Here is a 24491-nt window from a genome sequence, read left to right on the forward strand (position 1 = left end):
TGAGTGGATGGCTGCAAATTACAGGTGGTAATTCAGTATTCAGATTTCAGGACAGTCATGGACTCATAAATTAGAACCCGTGGCCTTTGAGTCTACTATATTTATGTGTCAAAATACTTTTTTTTAATTGCTTTTAAAAATAAAAAAAAAAGGCAAAAAAAGCATCCTCAGTGTGAACTTCTCTGTTTAATGGAGCACAAACTTTCTTTTTGCTTTGCAGTCTCGGAAAGGGAGTGACCCAGACAAAGAGAAGAAGGTCCTGGAGAGCAGAACAGATAGCATTGGAAGCGGTCGCGCAATCCCAATTAAACAGGTAATGCTGAAATGCCTTTTTTTTTTTTTCCTTCTTCTGCTTCCCCCCCTCCCTTTTTTTTTTTCTTTATTTTTTTGCTTTTCGTAGTTGCAGACACACCTCGGGTCTTAAACACTCTGATGGCGGCCCGTGCGCCAAGACGTGTTTGATGTGCTCTGGTGATGAATGTGGAAGTCACTCACTTGACATCAATTAGGAGAGGTTCCTATGTGTATTAAAATAGGATCATTAGAATAAGAAGAGGGAAAATGTGACAACAGGCCTAATGAAGTGCAGTCTGCCGGCCTGCATATGGAGCGGGTTTCTAGGCTGTGCTGGCTTCAAAGCTGCCTTTGTAGAGGGGGCTTTGATTTGGCCGTGTGCTGCCAGTCGGCGGGGTAAATCAGATCGCTCTACAAGAGCCCCTTGTGATCGCAGAAATAGCCTGATGTGGCCCTAATTTGCTACCGCAGACGGACATCTGAACGCGGTTTCAGGCTGGTTTGTAACAACGAGGCAATTAGTTGTGATAATCATAGCCGGTGTGTCAGCTGCGCGCTCTTGTTTGTAATTTGCTAATGAAGGAATTGTAACTTTGATTAGGTTCAGTTTCATTTAGACCTTGTTATATAAGAGAACGTTTACGGCTGTAATGTGTGGCCTTAATTAAACTTCCTCATTACACAACAGGACTTGAATTCAAGGATTTGTTTTGGTTCTGTTTTACTAGCCTAGATGCACTTTCATTAGCCCGGAAACTCAATGCTAAATTGGAGCTGCGAACACTCCTTTGAAAGGCAGAACCAGCACCGGCATCTGACGCACAGTATTCGGGTGAATGAGATTGTTTGCTTTCTGGGATTAAATTAACACTGGACTCAGGCGGCTCAGAACACCACGCTAAGCGCTTGCACGGGATGCTTTACGAATAGTTTCTGTGATGGTGTTTGCAAGTATTTACTCTCCTGTGAGTTACTGCGCTGGAGACGGCACTAACGCCAAAGGAAGCGGGCTTATTTTCTTCCCACATGGTTGTTTCCAGGCGCTTTTTGTGGCTTTCCTCCCCTTTGCCTCTTCCAACCTTTCCTCAGTCCATGTTTAATCTGGCCAGGCAGTGCTGTCTTTCCTGGTTGGGGACGGATTGGGGGCTTTTTCGGTGTTTTGGTTTTGTTTTTTGATTTTTGGAGGTGAGGAGAGAAATGAGTTTGTACACTTAACTATCTATGGCAATTTTCTTTCTTAAAGGCAGTTAAAAAGACCTTTCGGGACCACCAGGCAGCAAAAGTGCTGTTGTGCCTGCGAATCTCTAGTAGACAAATTTTAATCAAACACGCTGCAATTCAGAAGAGCAGTTTGAAACCGGCTAAGCTCGGTATTTGGCTCTGCATTCAGCAGAGAAAATTCCAGGCATTTAAAACAAGCTACAATTACTTTTTTTTTTTGATTATTTTTTTTTCCCCCTACAGCTTTTGTACGGTACGAGATGGGTTAGACCAGCTGGAATTCTTTTGGGTAATGCTAATTGAACAAAAGTGCCTGCAAATGCAGCTGAGAGTAAAAAACTGAGGGACATACTTTTCAATATTTATTCGAGGCATACATGCTGTTCTTTTCTGAAATGCTGTTGTATGGAATTAATTTGATTAAAAATGCTCTTGTAGGAAGGGTATCTTGTAAGATAAGCTTTTTAAAGCGTGATTGTGCCGTGCTGCGTTGCAGTGAAACATCCCCTACAACTTCTCGAGTTTCTACGCTGAAAAATTCTCCCCCCAACCTCCTATTTATGTACTGAGTGTGGACAATATTTTGGGAACGTGTCCTTTTCTGTTGTTATTAAACCTGTTTGGATTCATTGGGACAGGTACAGGTTATTTGCAATAAATATTTGAGCTGTAGTCAGTGGATACATGCTATTCATCAGGGTGCCAGAAGAAGGGAGGTTGGGTGGCACGCAACGTCGTAGGGTGGACGCCATCAAGGGTGTTTCACGTCATCCTTGTGTGTCAAAAGAGTGGGGTTTGGAGTTCATTGGCTTTGTATTTTATAGAAAGATCTTTGGTAAAGTGAAGGAGGCTATCATTGCCTAGCTGTTGGATCAAAAATAGATGGAGTAGGGGAAAAAAAAAAACCACTTTTTTGATGTGGAAACATTTGAATATGCAATGCATGTTCATCTGGGCAGTGTTTCATTAGTGTTTAAAAATATACATTAGTTTGAAGCGGTCCTCGATTACGCTGCTTCAAGCAGAAAAGGCTCCTGAGGCTTCCCAGGGGAGGTGGCTTTTTGTCTACCCGCTCTTGAGGCATGGAGAGCTCCTGGCAGCAGCGGAGGTGGCACCGAGGTGAATTGCCAACGCGACTGTGTGCTCGGTGGGCTTTATAGGCACCAGATACTTGGACCTTTCTCTGAGGCACTAGAAATTCCTGCTGGAAAAGATGGTGTCCCTCTTATCCTATGCATTGAGTTTGAATAAGACAGAAGGATGAGAAAACCTAAAAACTTCAGTATGTCGTGCTGCTGTGCCCTCTTGCAGTGGGAAACCCCTTCCAATGCGTTAACGCTTGCATGGCAAACAAAGGAGAAGTCTGTTTTTGGGGAGTAACACAGATTGTAGCAGTCACAATATTGCTGTGGGAGAGTTCACTTCTTACATCGCTAAAAGACTTTTTTTCTTTCTTTTTTTCATTGTTCTGGCACTGTATTTTCCAGCATTTGTCCTCCTGTTAGGCCAAAAGTCACATTGCTGCCTTGCCCTGTGAGTAAATCAGGAGTAACCTCTAGTTATGTTAAATATCCCTTGACTTCTTTAAGCTGCTCTCGAGAAGTCGTCTCTGCCAGCTTCACGTGCGCACTCTGCTTTTATGTCTTTGGGGCATCTTCAAGAGCACATTAGTGGCCTTTTTAATACCTGTACTTTGTTTTACTCTCTGTGGGGTCTTACTCAATGTGTATGGCAGCAATACTTAATAAGGGCTGCTGGCGAGAAGTCCAAGCTCATACATGTGCCCCAGTTGTGTTAGTTGAGCTTATTAACAGATTTACACACACATGCCAAATAAAAGGTTACAGTTGAAAGTGAGATACAGTGGATTTTGTGTTCTGGGTTCACTGATATTTTTTGGGGGAAAAAAGGTAATTACAAAAAAAAGTGAGAGAAAGAAAAATCTTACTGCTTGCTTATTGGGATCAATGGCTTGGTCATCCTGTGGATTTCAGGGTGCCTGTGGGTTGTTCTTACCTACCCAGGTTCTCCCCAAAATTAGAAATACTATTTCCCAACTGAAACCAGAGCACTACGGCAGAAAACCCCAGGGAAAACTGAAAGAAGTTACTTGGAGATCGGACATGTTCTAGGTTTGAAAGCAAAAGAAATCTCTTCCAGCCCTAAAGGGGCACGTGAAAGGCAGGAGGAAGGGCTGGTATGTTCGTGTGTGGTGTGGAGAGCACAGAATAAACATGTGAACGAATCTTCTCTCTCTAGGAAGCGTAGAGAATGTGACAACAAGGAGCTTGTTGTTCATCAGTGGTTTTTTCCTAGATCCGGTCTGTTTGCAGCAGTCGAACTGACGTAGCCAGGGGTTGATGTCTGTCCTCAGAGTGATGCTTTTGTACGTGTGGAGACCATTCGAGCTGGCAGAGAAGAGGTGCAGGTTTATGAGGGAGTTTCGTTTTCCTCCTGGTTTCTTTATAAATGCACGTACACATCTTGGAGTCATCTATGCTGGCATAAAGAGTGGCTGATAACTGTGTATAGCAGCTGTCCTGGGACCCAGGTACCGGCCTGCACAGCTCTGGGTATGGGTTTGGGTCAGAAGAGGCCAAGAGGTGCAACCTGCTCCCAAATTCCTGCTCTCGGTTCCTGAATCCCTGAGAGTTTAGAGGAAATGGGTAAAATTATAAACTGCCTGTTTACAGAAATACCTCGCTCCTTCAGGGCTCTGTGCTTAACTCAAAGCAACCTGGTGGACAGGAGTTAATGTTCTTACACTCTTATGCTCTCTGTCCTATTGAAACATTAAAAATCACTTCTCGCTGCTGTTCTGAAGATGGTTTTATTGGGCTAAGCCATAGGAAACTCCTCTGACAAACCTTCTTGCTCCCAGCAGAAGCCTGAGACACAGGCAATGAAAAGCAGGCACGGTTCTAAAACGTCGCTGCTAACTTCTGCCAAGATGTCCTGAGGCACATGAGATTCTGGGAAGGCCAATTTCCCAGAGAGGTGCAACCCCCTTCCACAACAGCATGCCTTAAATCCTGTACTTTTAGCATTCTTTTAAGGCTACGAATGCCCTGATTTTCCAAAAAGAAGGAGGGGGAAGGGGGAAAGGGGAAAAAGTCAGACTTGTGTGCTATGTAAATACCTTCTGCTAATCAAATGGAGTCAGAAAAAGTCTGGGATGCTATTAGCCCTAAGTTACAATCCATAGAAAGTTCTGTACTTCTGAGAAGGAGGTGCTTAAACTAACCAAAAAAAAATGAAGCTATCTCCTGTAGCATTGCTACTACCACCCTTAAAGCAAATTTAGGGAGAATGGTTTACTCCGTCTAGAGCATCCTCTGTTCAGAAACATTTAATCTGCAAATGGAAACATGTTCCTGGTAACCTGAGTGAATATTTGGAAGCACGTGTTAGGCTTGTCCCCTTTAGGGTGACGTGCTTTCTGGGATGGGTTAGGAGTTGTTTTTTTTTTTACAAAGATTACTTTGTTTTCCACGGGCTCGCTAAAGCTTTATCAGTAGGGCATATTCCAATAAAATAAAATAAAATATTTTTCAAAAAAAAGGAAGCACAACAAGAAAAATAAAAGCAAGAAGCTCAGCTCAGCGGTGAGTGGGCTTGTCATGTATTAATTTTTCATTGCTGTGGAGAATTGTACATACATAATCACTTGATTGCAGTGGGAGTTAGCGAGCTCCTATGGTGTCATTTGCATAAATCTTGTTAAGTCAATGGCAGTTAATGAAGTACAAATGAGCCTGGAGAAGGTGACATGCAAATCGTGGGTGGCAGATGGGAGGTCTGGTTTTGGGATGGCAGCTGTGTGCTCTTTCTTTTTTTTTTTCTCCCTCTCTCTCTCCCTCCCCCCCCCCCACCCGCCGCCATCCCCTCCAGATTAGAGCGTAAATAAATACGTAAGAGCTGGCCTTGACTTTGTGCTCTCAGACCTTCTTCTCTCTGCCATTTGCACTTAATCACAGATGCCCATATTATTACACAGCCTCAACTAGATAACCTTGACCAAAAAGTGGTCAAAAATAGATTTTGACAGGTTGCCTCAACCCTTGCCTTGCCCTGGCACCTCTTGTACCCCCGAATTCCTGCCTTGTTTAGGAACGGCAAACTTGAGGCTAAAAACTCAACGTGCTAATGGTTAACGTTACAATGATGACATAGTGAAAAATTCACCATCCATGACTTGCAAAGGTGAACTTCAGAATCCCTTCACTTCTCCCGGTTTGCAAATGGCTGTATTAATGGAGAAAGTCGAATATCTTGCTCGGGCTTTACTTTTAGGTGATATTTCAGATGACCTTCTTTGCCTGCCAGCTTGGCGTGTCAAAGTGATCTTAATGGAATTAAGGATTTTGTCCTTTTGGGGGGAGGGGGGTTGTTGTTACTCTGAATGGCATTTTTTTTTATGGTAGGGCTTTGTCACTGACTTGCTTTTCATGTGTGCACGAAGTTTGGTTCTTGGATGCTCAGGGTGCAGCTTTTCCTTACGATGGGCATAAGGAATATTGGAATTGCACAAAATATATTTGGCTTTTTATTAAAAATAGCATGAAGTTTGTCCAAGGTAATTATTGGAGGGCACTTTCAACAAATGTCAAACTCTGTATGAAAAAATAGGACTTAAAGAGCTTGTGAAAGATGTGTCACAACTTGTGATCCCTCATCAGCAGTCTTTTTCCCATAGCTTTTAAATTGAGTTGTGTGATCCTGAGAATTCCCCTTCAACTGTTTTTTGAAGGGGGGGTGAACAAGAGGATTTTGATGGAGTTTATGTCAGACTTTGGTTTTCTTAGACTGAGCCTTAGGAGTCACTCTCGATACGTGTCTGGGGAGAAGCTTTGCTAGTGAACTTGAGCAGCGTGCCTCTTCCAGCCTGACCAAATGCTTTGTGGTGGCCATCTATGCTGCAGAGGATGAGGAGTGGGAGAGCTGCAGGGTGAGGGGGGGTGTCCTGGTACCAATCCTTTGCCTGCCTACCTTCAGCTCAGGGTGCCGAAGCTTAGGCTGTCGCTTTGCATTTCTTCCCTTATTTCTGATCACTAGTGATTGGGGGTGGCAGGGACCTCTGGAGATATCCAGTCCAATCCCCTGCCAGAGCAGATGGCATAGGACAGCATCCAGGATCACAGGGTTGGAATGTCTCCAGAGATGGAGACTTCCCAACCTCTCTGGGCAGCCTGGCTCAGGGCTCTGCCACCCTCCCAGGAAAGAAGTTCCTCCTCAGGGTTAGGTGGAACTTTCTATAGTCCAGTTTGTGCCCATGGCCTCTTGTCCTGTCCCTGGGCACCACTGAACATAGACTGACCCATCCTCCTGACCCCACCTCTCAAGGATTTATCAATTTATCAGCATTGACAAGATTCCCCCCCAGTCTTCTCTTCTCCAGGCTAAAAAGTCCCGAGTCCCTCAGCCTCTCTTCATCAGAGAGATGTTCTGGTCCAATCATAATTTCCATAGCCCTTTGTTGTCCCCTCTCCAGTAGCTCCCTATCCTCCTTAACTCTTCCAGAGTTGATTTTTGTCACCTTTTAGCCCAAATAGGTGGGACTGTAACACATTTATTCCCTGTCAGCCTGCATGGCTCAACAACAAAATAAAAAAGGGGTTTACAGCTTAATTAGGATTTCAACAGACATTTGCCCCATGTTACCCTTCTGACCTCCTGTCTGCCTGCTGCCGTGTGCTGCTCAGGAACATCATACCTGAAATCTGTTGTCCCCTGAAGTACCCGAGGCTGTCTGTGCCTGCTCTTAGAGCATTTCAGTAAGTGTGGCAGTGTCTTGGAAATAGGTTGTGAAAAGAGATGGTCTGCCACGTCTAGTCAGTCAAAGGGATGTCCTTAGTCCTCCTCACTAGCAGAAGAGCACTGTAACGCTTCAGGCAAGTGTCAGACCCGAGACCCGCCATCGTCATAAACAATAAATGCTTCTTGCAGCAGGTTTCCTGAATGTTCATGTTTACTTTGAGCCTACAGAAAGAGAGAATGAACAAGCAACCATCTTAGCATCTGCTCTTCCTTAATTCATCTGACTTGACAGGGTGAAAAAACCCCCAACCAAACCACAAACCCAATGGTATAGGAAGAGCAGGGTGGACACAGGGTGCTACGAGTGCCATAGAAGGGCTGAGCACTGAGGCTTCTCCAGTGGCTCCTGTCTTCTGCTCACACTCAAAATCAGGTTGTGTTTTGAAATAGAAATGGCTAATGCATCTGAGGACCAAAAATGTTTCAAAGGGAGGATGGCAGCAAACATCTTGCAAGGAGCGGCTGAGGGATCTGGGATTGTTTAGCCTGGAGAACAAGAGATTGAGGGGAGACCTCATCACTCTACAGCTACCTAAAAAGTGGCTCTAGTAAGGTGGGGGTTGGTCTCTTCTCCCTGATAGCTACTTACAGGACAAGGGGAAATGGCCTGAAGTGGCATCAGGGCAAGTTTAGATTAACTATTAGGAAAAATTTCTTTCCTGAAAGGATTGCTGGATACTGGACCAGGCTGCCCAGAGAGGTGGTTGAGACACCATCCCTGGAGGGGTTTAAAAGAAGGGGAGATATTGTTCTTGGTGACATGGTCTAGTGCTGCACCTAGTGGGCTGGATAGACGATTGGACTTGATGATCTTGAAGGGCTTTTCCAACTAAAACCATTCTATGATTCTACAATCTGGAGGGGCACACACAATTTAGGATTTAATCACCTTCCTTATACATGTCCCCTTTCTGCATGGGTGCTACCTACCATGCCTCTGCACTGAACCTCTTCAGACACCCAAACCACCGTGGTGCTACTTCTACACCAAAGCATTCACCAAAACTGCTCCACCTCTACTTTTTACACACTTCTGCTTGTGTAAGCTCCTAGGTAGCTGTTTGCAGGGCAGTAACAGTGCCTCTGGATAGTGGCTTTCCAAAACTTGTAATTGCCATGATTTTTATCAAGGAACTGGCAGATGACATAGTCTTATTTATTTCCATCTAGCATGGGGTGTAATTTCCTCTGTCACACTTCGGTCTAATCACAGTAATCAGTATCCAGATCGGCTTGTACAAACAGCGACGGTATGGTTTTTAGCCAAATACTCTTAGTGCTGAAATCTTCTGTGTAATTCCCCCGCAATTGTTTATAATCAGAACATACACATTTTGCTGTGGTTTTAATTAGCTGATTACTAGTTATAAAATGTTTTGTACTCGCTGTGGTTCTGTAAATTGTTAACTGGTAGCTACCAGTATAATTAAATATTTCAGAGCACTTGGCTATGGTTGCATTGAACTGTGAAGAAATAATGTTATATAGCCAATCAAAAAGAGATACTTGTAAACTCATTTAAAGCGTCAGAGTGTGTTAGGACTATCATGGTGATGCTTATTGCAGGAGAAATTAAAGATACAGTTTTGTGCTAAGAGGCAATACAGAAATTAGTTCCTGAATTAGTTGTTAATTGATTTGGTAATTCCCTGGGGTCTGCATGCTCTTTTTTCCTTTTTCGTTGTTGCATTCAGTTAACAGTGACTATTCCCAGTGCACTTGAAATATTTTTTCCAATTAGATCAAATGTGCCCTTACATCAGAGGAACTGCTACAGCCACACGTACCTGCCTGGAATAATGTTTCATTTGACTGCGATAGCTGGGGTTTGTGTGTTTTGCTCTCGATGCTTTTCAGATATCGTCCTAAGAAAAGCAGGAGTCCTAAGTACTTGGCATGAAAACAGCATTAAAAAGGTCCTGAATTTAACAGAAAATACTCTTTTTGTGGTTTTGGGAAGCCCACTTTAATTGCTGTCTGGTTGCAAACAGGGGCAGGAGATGAGAATATTGCGTGGTTCGGGCATCCAACCCTCCCCTGCCCACAGTTATGGCTTCTACCTGCCACTCTGCAGGAATGGCCCCTGCTGCCCAAAGCAGGCAGGCTGGCCCAGAACGTCAGCATCTCTGAGACAGTTCCTCTTTCTTCCCTGCTTGTCTGTCTGTCTGTCCCTCTGGGTCATCTGCTTCCTCTGCCTCACTGGTTTCTCCTGGTTTCCCTTCCCCAGACGTCTTGAGGGTTGCAGGAGAAAACTGGAATTTGGGTCTTTGGCTTATGAGGATTGAATTCCTACTATGATGCTTTCAATTAGTCTCCCAGTATTTCAGAGTCCCTAAAATACAAGTTTTCACTTCCCCATCCTCTAAGTTATCCTTGTTTTATCTCTAAATACCTGCAAACATTGTGCAGTCGTAGTCACAAGCGTGCCAGGACCAAGCTGAGCAGCCTCCTGCTGAGGTATTATTCATAAAATTTGCAGAGAAATTAACTTTCTATCGTTTTTTTTGACCGCCTGTTTCTGTGACTCATAATGGAAACAAGCTGGTGGCTTGTGAATGAATTAACCAGTTTCATTTCAGGGTGATTTGCTTCATCGCTCTGCCCAGCTCAAAAATGTGGCTTTGTGGTACAATGTGTATGATAGTGAATAGAGAATGCTATTTTATACTGAATTTCACTTAGTGAAGAAGTGTATTCAAATGTTTATTAGCATAGATGGCTTATGATGGCAAGGACAAGGTGTTCAAGATGACTCTTCTTTAGTCCTGTCCAGATGTTATGCTCTTGCTCGACCTTAAGAGATAAGGAAAAAACTTTGGATTTGACTAGTAGCTGATGATTTCCTAGCTGATGTGTGATGGTAGCTCTTGTGCCAGGTTAAGATTTAAAAGGAGACATTCCAGCTGTTGTTTGGAGCAGCGTGTCAATCAGGTTAAGCATCCTTTGAGAGACTGTGGGGAGAGACTGTAAATAGGTCTTCTGGCACTCTTCCTCTCCCTATCTAAGACAGGATCTTATTTTATTTAGAAAAGAAATTGAGGGGCAAAAGTGCAGAAAGATCCACCCATATCCTTATAAAAGGAAGAGATGCCGCTCTTCAGGGTAGAGCAGTCAAAGATCTGATTTCCAGTGTTATGCTCTGCAGAGAAAGGAGAGACTAGTAGCTGAGCCTCCGACACCCACATAGAATCGGCTCGGTTGGTGAAGACCATTGAGTCCAACCTTAAACCCAACATCGCCAAGTCCACCTGTTTTCAAGCCACTGAATTCCAAGATCAGCTTCTCTGCCAGAGGGACTGCAGCTTTGCAAGGCTCTGGAAGCAGAACTTCTCTGTTGTGCTTGGGCTCTGTCCTGAGGTGTCGTGGTGTTACTGGTAGCTGCAGCAGTTTCAGGGCTGCACCTAGGAAGTCAGCACTTGTGGAAATGATGCACAAACCTGACCTGTGTTCAGTGCTGCCGGTGTTCAGGGCATCATCCTGGAAGAGTTTAGTGGTCCTAGCATGGGTCTACACAGTATAGATTGGAGATAGACCTCTTTGAAGGAGGTCTGTGGAGCTGATTTCCTCTCCTCTCTCCCCTGTAACAAGTATATAGATACTCTGAATGTCTCATCTTGGGTTGCTGCCACATTCTTCTTTGCAGAAGAAAGAATTCTACCCTATCAGCCTTGGCAGAACAAGTGTATATTGCCTGTCAGGTACTGCATCCTCATTTCCTTTTTGTTCTCTTGATGCCAGCAGAGAATGGATTCTCCTATCTTTTGGTCTCTCTTAACAGTGCAGTGAGGAGGACTGGAGCAAGCAAACCAGCCAAAGCAGTTTCTCCAGTAAAGCTTTGGAGAATTTCCTCCACTTGCGATGTTCTCATCCTCTGCTGCCTGCCTGTGTGTGGCAAATCCATGTGCAGACCGTGGCGAAGAGGTGTCAGAATACTTTGGGGGGGGGGGGAGGAGGAGGAGGGAATGATAGAAAGCAATGTAGGTATAAAAGAGAACATCAATAAAGCAAGCCATAATATGACTTTAAAAAATTTATTAGAATTTTCCAGTGATGAAATGGTGTAATATATCAAGGTGGCATGTCAATGTGACATGCAGAGATTGACAGCAACGAGGTCACTAAGGTATCTTCACTGTTGCCCTTAGGCTAAGAACTGGCCCCTGGCCAAAAGCCTTTGATTCAAGGAGTTTGTGTCTTCATACTGCTTTCATAGCTGCATTGTGTTTATTTTGAGCCATCTACTTCTACCCTGATAATTCAAAAAAAAAACAACAGATCAACCAAACCACCAAACAAAAAAAATCCCTTTGGCATCACTTGGTGTCTTTTTGCCTGCACAGTTTTATAAATGGCAAGTGGAAATAATTGACCTTAGGTTATTTTTAGTTGATGAGATCTAGAGATGCCATCATAGTACCAATGTCTCATCAAGCGATAATGGTTCTAAAGGAAATGACTGGAAGGCCTCTGGGACCGCAATGTGCACACTTTTTGTTGGGTTTGGGTTTGTGGAAGGTTGGTCAAGGTATTGGTGGAAAGCAAACATTCGTCTTGCAAAATCGCTGTCGTTTGGAGGGGCTGCGGTATCTTGGAGGTGAGTCTGTGTGTGCATCTGGGCTAACGTTGGTGACTGGAGCTCTTCCTCTGAGGGCATGAGGAATTAGACCGGAGTAGTGACATAACAAGATTAAGTAGAAAGCTTATGACAGTTAGCAAGTGAGACGGCCTGATAGACTTGGGTTGACACAATGATTATTAATATGTTGTAAAGATGTTTTGGGGATTCCACCATATTTGTATGGTTGCCAGCAAAATGTTGACAGTTGCATTGTGGTTAATAAATTCATTTAGATTTATAAGCATTGTTTACAGAACCTGTTCGCCTGCTGAAACTCTAACAGCATCTGTTCCTTCTTACTAATTAACTGCTAATTACGAATGAGCTTTGTGTGTTTGTCAGTATAACTGGCTCATGCATTTTGTAAGGAACATTAACAAATTGATTTACATAGTGGTAAAGCAATCAAAAGAGTAAACTGAACAGCACGCATTTAAAGCCCTTTAGCCTAATTTTTTGAACGAGGCAAACTTGGGGCATTCTCAATAATTTTCATAATTCTTTAGTTACCTTTTAATGGTGTGAAAATCATGTGTGAATCTGCACCAGGACTGTTGGTTCCACATCCCTTGATTCTTGTTTTTATTATTTAAAATCTTAGAAAGAGGTGTTGGTCCTGGTAATATTTAACATGTGTGAGCAAGTATTAAGTCACAATGGCAAACTGGAAATAGTAAATGGCATGAGGAAGGAATATTACTCAGGGGTGGGAGAGCAGGGCTACTTTGAAATGTAGGTACTCTTACTATAACTGCGTTGATACCCATATTTGAAATACCCACTGTGGAAGTCCTCACAGTTTTGTTAAAACACCAATTTCTCTGGTCCTACTTTGAGTTTTCCAAAACCTTCTGACTGCAGTAATTACCAACATGTCTTTAGAGCAGTCTCAGCAGACAGGCCAGATGTTGGCACCTAAATATTTTGAATTTTAAGTAGTGCAATTTAATAAAATAAAATCAACCTTTAGTTTATTTTGCATGAGTTAGAACAAGGGAAAAATTCATATGATCAGATGTTGTGTTTATTATAAAGGATCCTTCACTTTAAAATAAATTAGAGGTGAGTGATACAATTAGATGACATGAATATATTTCACTCACAGTTGTCCTAAAGCTGTAAAGCTTGAAATGAGCCTTGTAGCTTGTGTTAGAGAGAAGGGAAGAGTCATGCAAACACACAGATGCAGGATTTAGTTTTCCTGAGCAGCTCAATATAACCATGAGGAATATGCAGAGTGGTTTATACAGACTACAACTTGCCAGAAAAACTCAATTGCCTTTTTGCTAGAATTTCAAAGTAAGCTCACAAAGCAAACATTAACACATCTAAAATATTTGGATTTTAGCAAAGCGGTTTGGTGCTGCCTCGCTACAGCTGAAATGAGAATTCATCCAAATGCGTTTGGCTAAAAACAGTGATGTGGATTGAAAATGGTCCATAGGTTCATAAACAAAAGCTAAAGCCAGCCTGTGGCTTGAGCATGCTGGAAGGAGGACCGAGCTTTGTGCAGCTCTAGGGCCGGTGCCATTCGGCAATGCCGTTAACGGTGGTCTTGGAAATTGCAAGCAACTGCATGGCAATCGCGTCAGTCATCCCCAGGATAAAGCTGAGGCACATCAGAAAGGGGGACGAGGACTGGAGTGGGGACGAAATGAAATGAGATTAGAAGTGTAAAGACACAAGTCACTTAAGTCAAATCATCCTGGTCTGTCCAAACTACTGCTACATGCCAGACTTCCCTCCTTCTTTCATGTTCACTGCTGATAGCAGATTCTTGATGAAGCACTGGCTGTCGTCTCTTGCCAGTGCTGTGTCTCTGCTTCGTTAGTGTATTTTCATCCTGGTTTGAAATAAACATGAAAACAAAGGCCATGGGGTGGAATGAAGTGGAGTGTGATGTGAACTCCAGGTAGCCTGACTCAAAACCCAGCTGCCTGAACTTTTGCAGGTTTGACCCAAGTCTGGAAGGTATTCAGCCTTTACATGTATATGGTATCTCAGCAAGAGATTTTTTCTGTAACCCCAGGACAGGAAGCTGTGTGTGTGTTTGGAACAGACCTATATTGCTGTAGTTGGGTGGCTTTCCTTCCAAAACCCGTGTCTGATTTCTCTGGTACTCTTGTGGAGATAGACCTGGAGGTGACAAGTTCTTGCGAGTTGGACTTGGCTTTCAGCTGGAGAAGTGAAGCCAAGTGGGAGATGTGTTGTGAGGGTAAAATGCCATCGTGTTGCTATGTAAAAGAGATCCAACTCACGCGCTGATCATGATGTGGGCCGTTTCTGGGTCATGTGCAGTAAGGTGCACGCAAGCTCATTCAACATGCACTGATGAAGTGAAGGGTTCGAGGTTGTGCTGGGAACAGAATCCCACCTCTGAGGCTTCAGCACCAGATCAGTCATGGGCTGAAGGTGTTTACCATCATGGTAGTCAGGGCATGTTTGCAGTAGTGATGCAAGTTCCCATATCAGGTCACTGCTTATGAGATCAGAGGGCTAATTACAGGTGGTTTAGCTAAGTTACAACTGAGCAGTTGTAATTATATGTAGGAATCTGTGGTAAAAAGTGGTGCTGTTATGCTCTGAGACACATGTGCAGAGGTATGGAGTGATCAGAAGGAGATGATTTTGGGCTTAATATGAAGAGAAAACTTCTGGGCTTTGGGGCTATCAGACTTTAAAACATTATCTATAGAGTGACTTGGATTTCCTTTAAAAAAAGGGTTCGGGGGTGAGATTTCTTTTAAAAAGGGGGAGGGAAGCTGTTGAGACACTGAGATTCTGTAGGTAAGTCTGGGCGCTGAGTCCGCTTCTTTCCCCTTTATAACGAATATGATTCTTTGTCACAAAAGAAAAATACCAAGACGTACCATTTGCAAAAGGGTTTATAGTACAGTATATCACCCTATTATGAATGACAGTATTTAAATGGTTGGGTAGAGAACTGGAGAACTGCTACAAATCAAGCAGCTAGATTAACATCTAATGTTCTTGTCTCGTGTGAATATTTCAGGGGGGAAAAATTAAGAAATCTTCGAGTGCGGGAGGTATTGGAAAGAAAAATCAATTAAAATAGCAAAGAGGTTGAATTGTTTAGAAATTCTACTCTTGGAAAGTCAGCAGTACATTGGAATGGCAGAGAATAGGGACCGCTTAAGAACGTGGGTGTTGTCACTTCAGGAATCAAGATTTTACAAGCTGTTTCACCGCCAAATTAAAAACAAACAAAAAACCCAACTGTGTGGGGAGAAAGGTGTCCTGTAAATCCTGGAGTAAAAGCAGAGTAGTAAGCTTTGAGCAAACTGGGTGGAAGCAAATTGTTCTCAGGATGCAGACTGAATATGTAGAGGACTCTGTATGGTAGGTGTGCTTCACGTAAAAGAAATCCTCAAGCCTGATTCTTCAGATGTAAGCATGTAGTATTTGCCTGAGTGAAGGCTCCTGAAGTATGCAGGTTTTCAGACTTCCAGCCCCACGCCTGGCAGACCCTTTCTGCTGCGGTGAGAGAGCGTGTGCGTCCATCCACTGCTGAAGTGTACTCAAGGCTTTGAAGATTGATGCCTCCGTTTTGTTTAAGCTAATGGCGTGGCTAAGAACTTCTTCAGAGTGCTTTATGAATTGGCCCTTTGTACAGGGAATGGTGCTGTCAATTTGTAATTCACAGCAATAGTCTGTGTGTAGGTGAGAAATAATACATGCGTGATGACTGTTGTGAGTGCTTTAATCTTGCAGCACAGTGCTTTCTGTAAGTAATGCCCGATACAGATTAAGTCACACTTAATTCAAATTAAGTGATACTTCTTGCTGACGATGTGATGTAGTAAAGCAAGAGGCTTCTTGCATGTTTGTGGAGCACACAGACTGCAAGTTCTCCGCTTTGGCAGAAGGTGAGGATGCAGGCAGAACCAAGGGGTTTTAGGTGAGAGGGGAGGGGAAGAAATGCCGAGATGAGAGGGTAGAGAGACAGAACTCACAGGGAAAATTACACTGCCCTGAGAAGCAAAAGCTAAGAGGAAGGAGGGTAAATACTGAACAAAGACCATGAAGGAGATGGGAAGTGAAAATAACACCAACATGACATTTTCAGTAACGTTAAAAACCTTGAGCATCTTTCAGAGAGGCACACCAATCCCTGGAGGTGCCTGGTGATGAGGGTGCTGATGTCTTTAGGCATGAAGAGTAGTGATGGATGGGGAGCTTGCAGCAATGCAGCGGTGCCTCCAGTGCATGGCACCTCGTCACTGCCTCCAAGCTGTTTCCAATTGAATGGTCTTAAGATCAGTCTGCACGTTTTGGTAATGAACATGCTGGAGCTGATACACACACGCTGTCAGGGAGCTGATTTTTTTCCACTTGGGAAATCTGAAGGCAAGGTATTGATGTCAGTCCAGAGTATTTCTGGTGGTTTTAAAAATGATTGCCCGAAATACATACGATGGGAATTTGAAACGGTGGAGAGTGGGCAATGAAGGACTTGCAAGAGCCAACACCTTGCTGCACAGATCGCAGACCACCTTCATGGGTCCAGGGCCAGTTTCCAGTGCCAGGTGTTCACAGGAGTACTACCATGCTGGAGTGAGCCAAGGGCTAGCTAGAAGCTTTGGAGACCAGCAGGTCCTTCCTGCCTAATATGGACGTGGGCTTCAAGAGTCCATCCATGAGAGAAATTTCTGGATTCACAGCAGATACAGGCCTGCCTTAATGCAGGGATTGTAACTTCTGAAATCAGGGTTGTTCTAAGTTTTATTCTCTTGCAGGAATACTTTTTGGGCATAGGTAGCTTCTTCTCTGGACTTTGTGAATGGTGCTGGTGTTCAGATCCCAGAGAACTCATGCCTGGCACTGGCAGTGGTGACACGAAGTTTTACTCCTCCGTAACACGGCAGTGTTTGGGCACCTGGTTTGCTTTCCTTGGCTCTTGCTCTTCCCTTTTCCCACTCCAATACCAAGGCACATGTAAGGATAATTTTTTTAATCTGAAATTCCAAAGAAGATCGTGCTGACCCAAGTAGTGGAAACTTGCTCCCACGTAAGATGTACTTAACGCATTTGCTTACAACATCAGTAAATGCTACGTTAAGCAATGTTCAGTGTGTGGTTTTGACTTACTTGGTGCCACAGGTGCTTGTATGCTTTGCACTACAGAAGTAGTAGCAGTAAGTCCGTCGTTTTATTTGAAATAGGTTCTACTCAATGTAGAAAGTCTCTGTTTTGATAACAGTCAGTAGATCATTTTGCAGGCCAATGAATTCCACTGTGTAGTTTTTCTTTTGTTTTAGGTTTTATAGATAATCCCTCTTACATTTGGAGCTTTAAACACCGGTTCTTTTTGGAAGGTGAGCCAGTGTCTTTTGGCTTTTCTATTAGAAATGGAAGTCAAAGAAGGTGCAAGCATCTCTGGTCTTCCACCAGCAACGTTCCCTAAGCCCCACTGTTACAATGGCCTGAAATTTCTTGTTTGGGGAAAAAAAAAAAACCAAAGAAAAAAAGCACAAATTACAGATTTTTTTTTTTTCATCAAGTCTTGTTGAGGGTAAGAAACAACACGTGCCATGGCTGCTACCAAGCTGCAGGCCAGGTCATGGTCCATCCTAGCCAAATAGACCAAACTCTTAACTGCAGTCTGCTTTCTAAGTGAGGCACTTTTGGTCTTGGAGAGAGATGGGAAATTTCACACAACTTGTCAGTCAACTAGGTTGATGTTGAAGTTAAAGAAGACTGGAAAGGAGACTTCAGGTGTTGTCTGTTAGAAACTTGCTGAAAATGGAACTTGAAACATCATTTGCAAATGCTTTTGGGTTGCGTAAAATTGATGATGGTTATGAGATGCTTGACAAAATTAGGAAGTTATCAGCCTGTGTGATGACAGGGAGTCTCCTTCTCCCCAGACCCTCTTGGGTGTTGCTGCAGCCTGGACTCTATTGATGGAGATGCAAGTGCTGACCCGTGCTGTTCTCTTCCTAGGTAACACAGCCTTTCATGATCTAGTCTGTGGCAGCAGCCAAAATAATCCTCAGCTTGCAGACAGAAACACAAGGGCATCAATTCGATATGAAGCATGTCTTTCCATTTCGGTTTGGTCTGGCTGCGTGGTCTATGTTGGGTTTTATGCTTCGCTTTCACAGCATCATCAGGATTTTGTGGGCATCTATCTGCTCCTCAGGCTCTCAGGTGTCTGCCCTTCTTTGCACGAGAAGTGCCTCGTGATTCTTCCCTGTGCAAAACTTTGGGGTATGGGGGAGTTTCCAGCTGAAAAAGTTTTCCATACAAGAACATTGCAGGGAGTTGTGCCCTGAATGGGGATTGTCAAAGAAAATTGAAAAATCATTTATTTAAAAATATCTTTTCTTGGTATAAAAAAACAAATGAATTGTGAAAAACAAATTTATTTTGTGCCTGTCTAACAGCCCCCCAGGCTTCATGAGTCTGCTGCCAAGAGTCCTGCCCCCCCAGACCTTCTGGAAGGTCACGGTCGTTGTGCAGTGGCGCATCCATCCTGCCCTGCTAGCCAGGAAGGGAGGCCTGGGGTGCTGTGCAGGGACAAGGCACTCTCTGTACCTTGCGTTGGAGGTTTGGAAGCGCGGGCGTAGGAAATAGGACTGGCTAGTTACACTTGCTCTCCGTTTTCTTTAATTATCTGCAGAGCATCTATCCCTCATTAATGGGGACTGTGTCTGGTACTGCCCGTGAAGAGCTGTCACCATTAAACTGGTTTAATAGTAACAAATTAATGCGCAGCTGCCCTTTTTCTTGGGGTGCGTAAGGAATAATTCATTAGCACAAACTACTTGGTGAGACCACCATTAAAACCTTTCACCGATGCCATACCTACAACTTCACCTGACCAATTTCTAGCAACTTATTGGCAGCGTTGGGTTTTTAATATCACTGCTTGATAGCTGTGTCTGTTTGGAATTTTGAGGCTCTGGGATTTGGTTCCCTTTTCTGTTGCAAGGTATCCTGGTGGTGATGGCCTTCGCCAGAGCTCTGAGTAAAAATGACTTTGTTCTCTGTGATGTTAAATTGGCTGGTTAATTCTGGTGTTATTTACCCTGTAATTCATTAGTTTTACTCTACCACTGGCAGCTGACAGGCTGTAATTTCATGCCTTGCAATAAAAGATGTCTCATAATCTGCTTCATTTAGCAGCAAGAGAATTTAATGAAATTAACTGCAGTCCTAATTATGCCAGTGAATACTAAAGACTGCTATCAAGTTTCCTCAGAAAAGGACAAGGTCCACCTCGTGAAGGATTTAGAATATAATTTCCTGGGAAAAGTTGCAAATGTCTCCTTCTATTGGCCAACAAGGGCCAATTACAAGTGCTGATACGACTTTAATGAACTAGTTTGTTCTGAGTATGCCTCACAAGGAATAATAATTCTTTATTTTTGAGCGAGTTATTAGAGGTTTCTCTCCTTAGAATAGCAGATCTGCGTGAATTTGGTGTTTTGGTTCTGTTTTGAAGACTTTTCCCCCATATTATGTGGTGACTTACACTGAATGCTAGCGACTGAGGAGGCATCTCAGATGCCACAGGCTTCTGGTATGGAGTGATGCTAGTGATTTTTGGAGATCTTCATCCCACAAGGACACAAACCAATTTCTTCTCCTATGCCGTAACTGATTGGAAGCTCATAGCTCGATTACACAAACGCCGAGGTTGATAAGAAACGAGAAGACTCTTAAACAGATACGATGGAAGAGTGCTGGTATTGCATGGAGGGAAAAGAAGAGTTGGTATTGAGGTGTGTTCCTAGGGCTGTGAAAACTGAGGCCATTCTTCATGTTTTTCATCAAGTTTTTCTTGCAATGCATGCTTTTTTTGGTGGCATATCCATGACTTCAGACTGGAAAGGTCTTTCTCTGTTTCCTGGCAGGGTTTTCTTGATTTCCATTCCAACGTTTAGGGGGTTGATGTATTCACCAAACGTGCGGTAACTGTTTTCTAAGTGCCGCCGCGCTTAGACAACACGGTGTGAAATGTAACCGCCATTTTATGGCTTAAATGATGTTAAATGTAGTTAATCGGAAAAACTTTTAACTGCAGAGAATTTCCCTACGAATAGCCTTCATAATAACCATCTCGCTATAAAACGCAAAATGCTTTGCTCACAAGGACAACTGTACTATAAAGGTGAAGTGTATTGATCAAATTACCTGAGATAATAAACTTCGGATGAATAACTCCTCTATTGATGAATGGGAGAAGTCTTCCTTTTTACCTAATGCTGTTGGCGTGATGGGAAGGCAATTGAGAGAACGGGATTACAGAGTGCACGGTTGTTTCAAGCCCAGTTTATATTTTTAAGTTAAATAGCTGCATGAAATTGGTGATGGAAAATGGCATTGGATTTTTTTACTGTTTCTGGGGTGGGTTGTTTTTTTTTTAAAGCTGCAATTTGCTCAAAATACAATCATCTCCCTTCAGATAAAAAGTTATAGGACTATATAAAAGTGAATATGTACAGGGAAAGAGACTTAAAACGGTTGGTATCTGTAACAGCTCACAAAACCGAATAGAGAGAGTGCTGAATTTTTCTGTAGACCTTAGTGAAAAGGGAGGTGAGAACTCAACTGGATTCGGGTGCTGAAGATGCTCCTGTCAAAATGGGGAAGAGCTTACAGCTGCGGAAAAGAGGAAGAAATGTGGTGGAAGGGAGCTTGGTAGCAAATGAGATGTTCTGGTTCTTGTTGCTTAACGTGTGCTCGTTCCTTTGCTTTCTGCTGAGTAGGGATTTCAGGAGTTTGTTACAATTATGGGAAAGAAAAGCAAAGAAGATGGATGCATCTGCGTTTTGTAACACTTTGGGCTTTGGATTTGACCAAAGGTGGAACTACCTTGGCAACTGCAGACACATAACTTGCGATAAACCTAATGCAGACCTGATTTTATTTTTCAGAGTACAAAAAACTCTGGTTTTATTCAGTATGTAGCCAATAGCTGCAGTTGCATTTATGGGTGAAGAATAATGTGAAAGCTGAAGAGAATGGGATGGCTTTAAAAAGCTTATTAATGGAAAGGTATGGAAAATCCTCGGAATTGTTGGTCAGAGTGAGTAGAGACAATCCAGCGCACTCAGCCATGCATATTCTTGAAATGTGGTATATCCCATCAAGTAAAAAAAGACTGGAAGTTAAAAAAACCCACGAGGAGCTGATCCAAGTGTAGTAGTCACACAGCATATGAAATACTAAAATAAATAATTGTATTTAAAATTGGTTATCATAGAATCAGAGAATGGAATGGGTTGAAAGGGACGCCAAGGATCATAGAGCTCCAACCCCCCTGCCACAGGCAGGGCCACCAGCCTCCAGGCCTGGAGCTACACAAGGTTGCCCAGGGCCCCATCCAACCTGGCCTTGAACACTTCCTAGGACGGCGCATCCACCACCTCTCTGGGCAGCCTGTTCCAGCAAGCATGGAATTGATATTCCTAATGGGCTTGGAAGCTCAGGATGGGAAGGCGGTTATCTCCAAACCTTGAACTGAGCAAGCTAATACCTACTGCAGGTCTCTGTCAGGTATCAGCAAGACAAGTGTGGAAGGGAACAGATGCAGGAAGTTTTGGAAAAATGTGGCTGCACAGAAGCAAGATAGAATGGAACTGAAGCATTGGACTACATGATTCATGTCTAAAAACATTAAGTATTAGTACAGTAAATCCTTTTAATGACACCTAATAAAAATAGTAACAAAGACCAGAATATTAGTTTTAAATACCATCACAGAGTCATGTCTTCGCAGCGAAGAGCTTGCACAATGTGTATTGGCTGGCCAGATTATGTTCGTGTGTGGTTCTTATTTTCAAAGTATGAAAAAAATGACCTAAAAGGCCGTACATCTTGAATGAACCAAAATGTCATATCAAAAATATCCTTGACGGTAATTTGAAATAGGACTTGGAAAAGACCCGGTGCTGGGTTGCTTCATGTTACGTATTGGAAAAAATTATTCTCTGAAAAGGTTCTGAAATGATGTGAGTTTGATCACCTTGTCGTTTCATATAAATATATGTGTGTGTGTGTGTGTGTGTGTATATGATACAGGTAAATACAGATAGAGATAGATAAATAGATAAGATGGATGCATGCATGCACACACACATATATGTGAAACCCCTGTATAAAGAAGCATATGTAAAAAATATTATCCTACAGAAGTGGAAAAGCTAGAGCAGAGGGCAACCAGAGCAAAACGGGGATTTGAAAATATCCGTGTACTCAAAAGGTGAGAGCGAGACAGGTCTGCAGTCTTTGGAAAGAGATTAAGAGGAGCCTTCTTTTAATGGCTGGGATTGATTCTGCAAGGTTGTTTGAGCTCGTGTCAACCGCGACGCGAGGGGGCAAGAACTTAAGCTGGAGGAGAGGCCAAGCACCACAGGAATGCGGATGGAATCTGAATAGCGATAAAACAGACATTTTTAATACGTTAGATGCAAAATTCAGTTTGGATTATTAGCAAGAGTTGCCTTGGCTAAGGGGTTTTAGAGTTCATTCCTTAATGCGATTCATTTTTGCTGGCTACCTTCGAACATGGGAAGAATAATGTTTAGTTGATACCAGCGAGCTATGCCGCCAAACTTCTAGCACCCAAAATTAAAAGCTCATTTTAAAATGGGAACTAGATCAGAAGCCCGCGGAGGCAGAAACTTGGCTGTGAAAAAAGGGCTTTGATGTCCGTAATGTCTATTGTTTAATGTCTGGTTTTTGCTTTTAAATGCCAATGCACAGCATGGAGGCCTGGCCCTCCCATTGTGCGACAGAAGGGTGCTTTGGGTGGTACGGGGAAAAGGAGGAGAGAAAAAAAAAAAAAGGAGAAATCTTCCATCCTGTGAGCACAAAGTTGATGGGTATGAAGGCTTTTGGAGATCTTTTTTAAGAAATTGTGTGCTGAAGTGTGCAAATCCGAAGTACGTGTGCTGTGCGTGCGTGTGCGCGAGAGAAAGTTAGCACAGTCAGTCAGGTTTTATCTCTTAATGAATAGAGACTGCTGAAGTAAGGGTTAGGTAATTGAGTTTATAATTAATTAGCCATAACCCTCATCAGATAAAGCAGTTGTCGAGATTTTTTTTTTATCTCCTTTCTCTCCCCAGGGCCTGCCCTTCTTTGTCCTTGCACTGACAGCCAGCACTTATCTTAGACCTTCTCCAGGTCTGTGCCCATCAACCCCTCCTCCCTTGGGCTGGTTTTTGGTGGTCAGCCGAGACCCTTATTGTCCTGGAAGGCTCACAATCAGCCTAGCTGTCGGGTGCCAGGATGATGAATTAGCGGTAGGAGTTAACGTGTAGGTGAACTCCAGATTGGAGTCCCGATAGCTTGCGGAGCAGCTTCTGTGCGTTAGTCACTCTCGCCGGTGCTGATACGCTGCTGACACTTCGCAACAAAGAGGTTAAAAAGGTAGATTTAGTAAACGAAGCAGTGCATTTCTCTGGAAAGTTAGGATGCTTACAAAGAACCCTTAATTTCTTCTGCTGTGCAATTCAACACAACAATAACGGAGAAAATAAATTAGATTTTTACGCTTACGTTTCTTTTGGTGAGCTTATCTCCCTTATATTGTGGGATGAGCTGGTTAGCTTGCAGTAGAGGTAGAAACTTCAGACACGTATCTTAAAAGCATCACGATTGTTTGTAAAAGGTGTCCGGTCTCTCTGCCTCTTGAGCTAGATTAAGGGGATTTGGACGTCAGATTTATCTTCTATTAAAGCACCGGCCTTTTATGGATGCACTGAGAAAAGGAACTTGCAGTGTTTGCAGGAGGCTTGTGGCATTGAGCTGGGTTGTTTGGTTTTCTAAGACAGGGGGAGGAAAAATGTTCAGAAGCAAGTCTGTGGATTTTCGTCTGGAGTTTTTGAATTAGAGATGAAGAGTCCAATGTCTTAGGAGATTGACTTTGGGCTTGGATGAGCCCTGTTTCTCCTTAATTTGAGCGGCAGCACTAGAAAATGTAACCAAGTGTTCCGATGCAAGAAAGGCTTGATGCTTTTTGAGAATATGTAAAGCATTTTCTTTCTGTGGTCTCCTTAATTTCCGAGTAGAATGGTAAAGCTTTCCTTTACCCTTGCCATTTCAGCAGCAACGTGAGCTTTTAGTTTGACTTCAGTTCCTTTCACACTCGGGCAGCAGAAGCTTCCCTGGGCACACGTATGCCTTTCGAGGATCTTACTGAAAGTTAAATCGGCAATATATTAGTTAACCTCCATTTAAGATGACAGTGTAAGTGCATAAAAGATATTACTGATGGCAGAACAAACCTGTTCCATTTTGGAGTAATAGCTCAGCAATTGTCCTAGTGGGTCTTACAGCTTGCTTGCGGTTTGTGAAGCTCTTCAGTTATGCGAGACATGTACCTTATCCAAGTTCGGCAAAGCAAATATTCCTCTACCTCACTGCTAACTGGTTGACTAGTGGAGTAAAGGAAGCAATTCAATTCTGTGGCTGAAGGTTGGGCACAATTTGAGACTGGGGAAGTTCCAGTTAGAGATACTAAAACGTTTATATCTTTTTTTTTTTTTTTTTGTCCCCACCAAGAGGGCAA

The 24491-nt window shown here is 43.1% G+C and overlaps 1 protein-coding gene across 2 annotated transcripts in view; it reads left to right on the forward strand.

The window, feature by feature from the left end:
* AGAP1 (ArfGAP with GTPase domain, ankyrin repeat and PH domain 1) overlaps nt 1–24491 on the forward strand; it is a gene marked incomplete at its 5' end in the record, with an annotated part of 392415 nt that overhangs the window by 201186 nt on the left and 166738 nt on the right. For both annotated transcript variants that reach the window (XM_084265229.1, XM_084265230.1), the window contains one exon: nt 221–313. In XM_084265229.1, coding sequence (XP_084121355.1) covers nt 221–313 — 93 coding nt within the window. The remainder of the gene's footprint in view (nt 1–220; nt 314–24491) is intronic.

This window comes from Gallinula chloropus, assembly GCF_964237585.1.
Source record: "Gallinula chloropus genome assembly, chromosome: 5".
In the NCBI taxonomy this organism is placed as follows: domain Eukaryota; kingdom Metazoa; phylum Chordata; class Aves; order Gruiformes; family Rallidae; genus Gallinula; species Gallinula chloropus.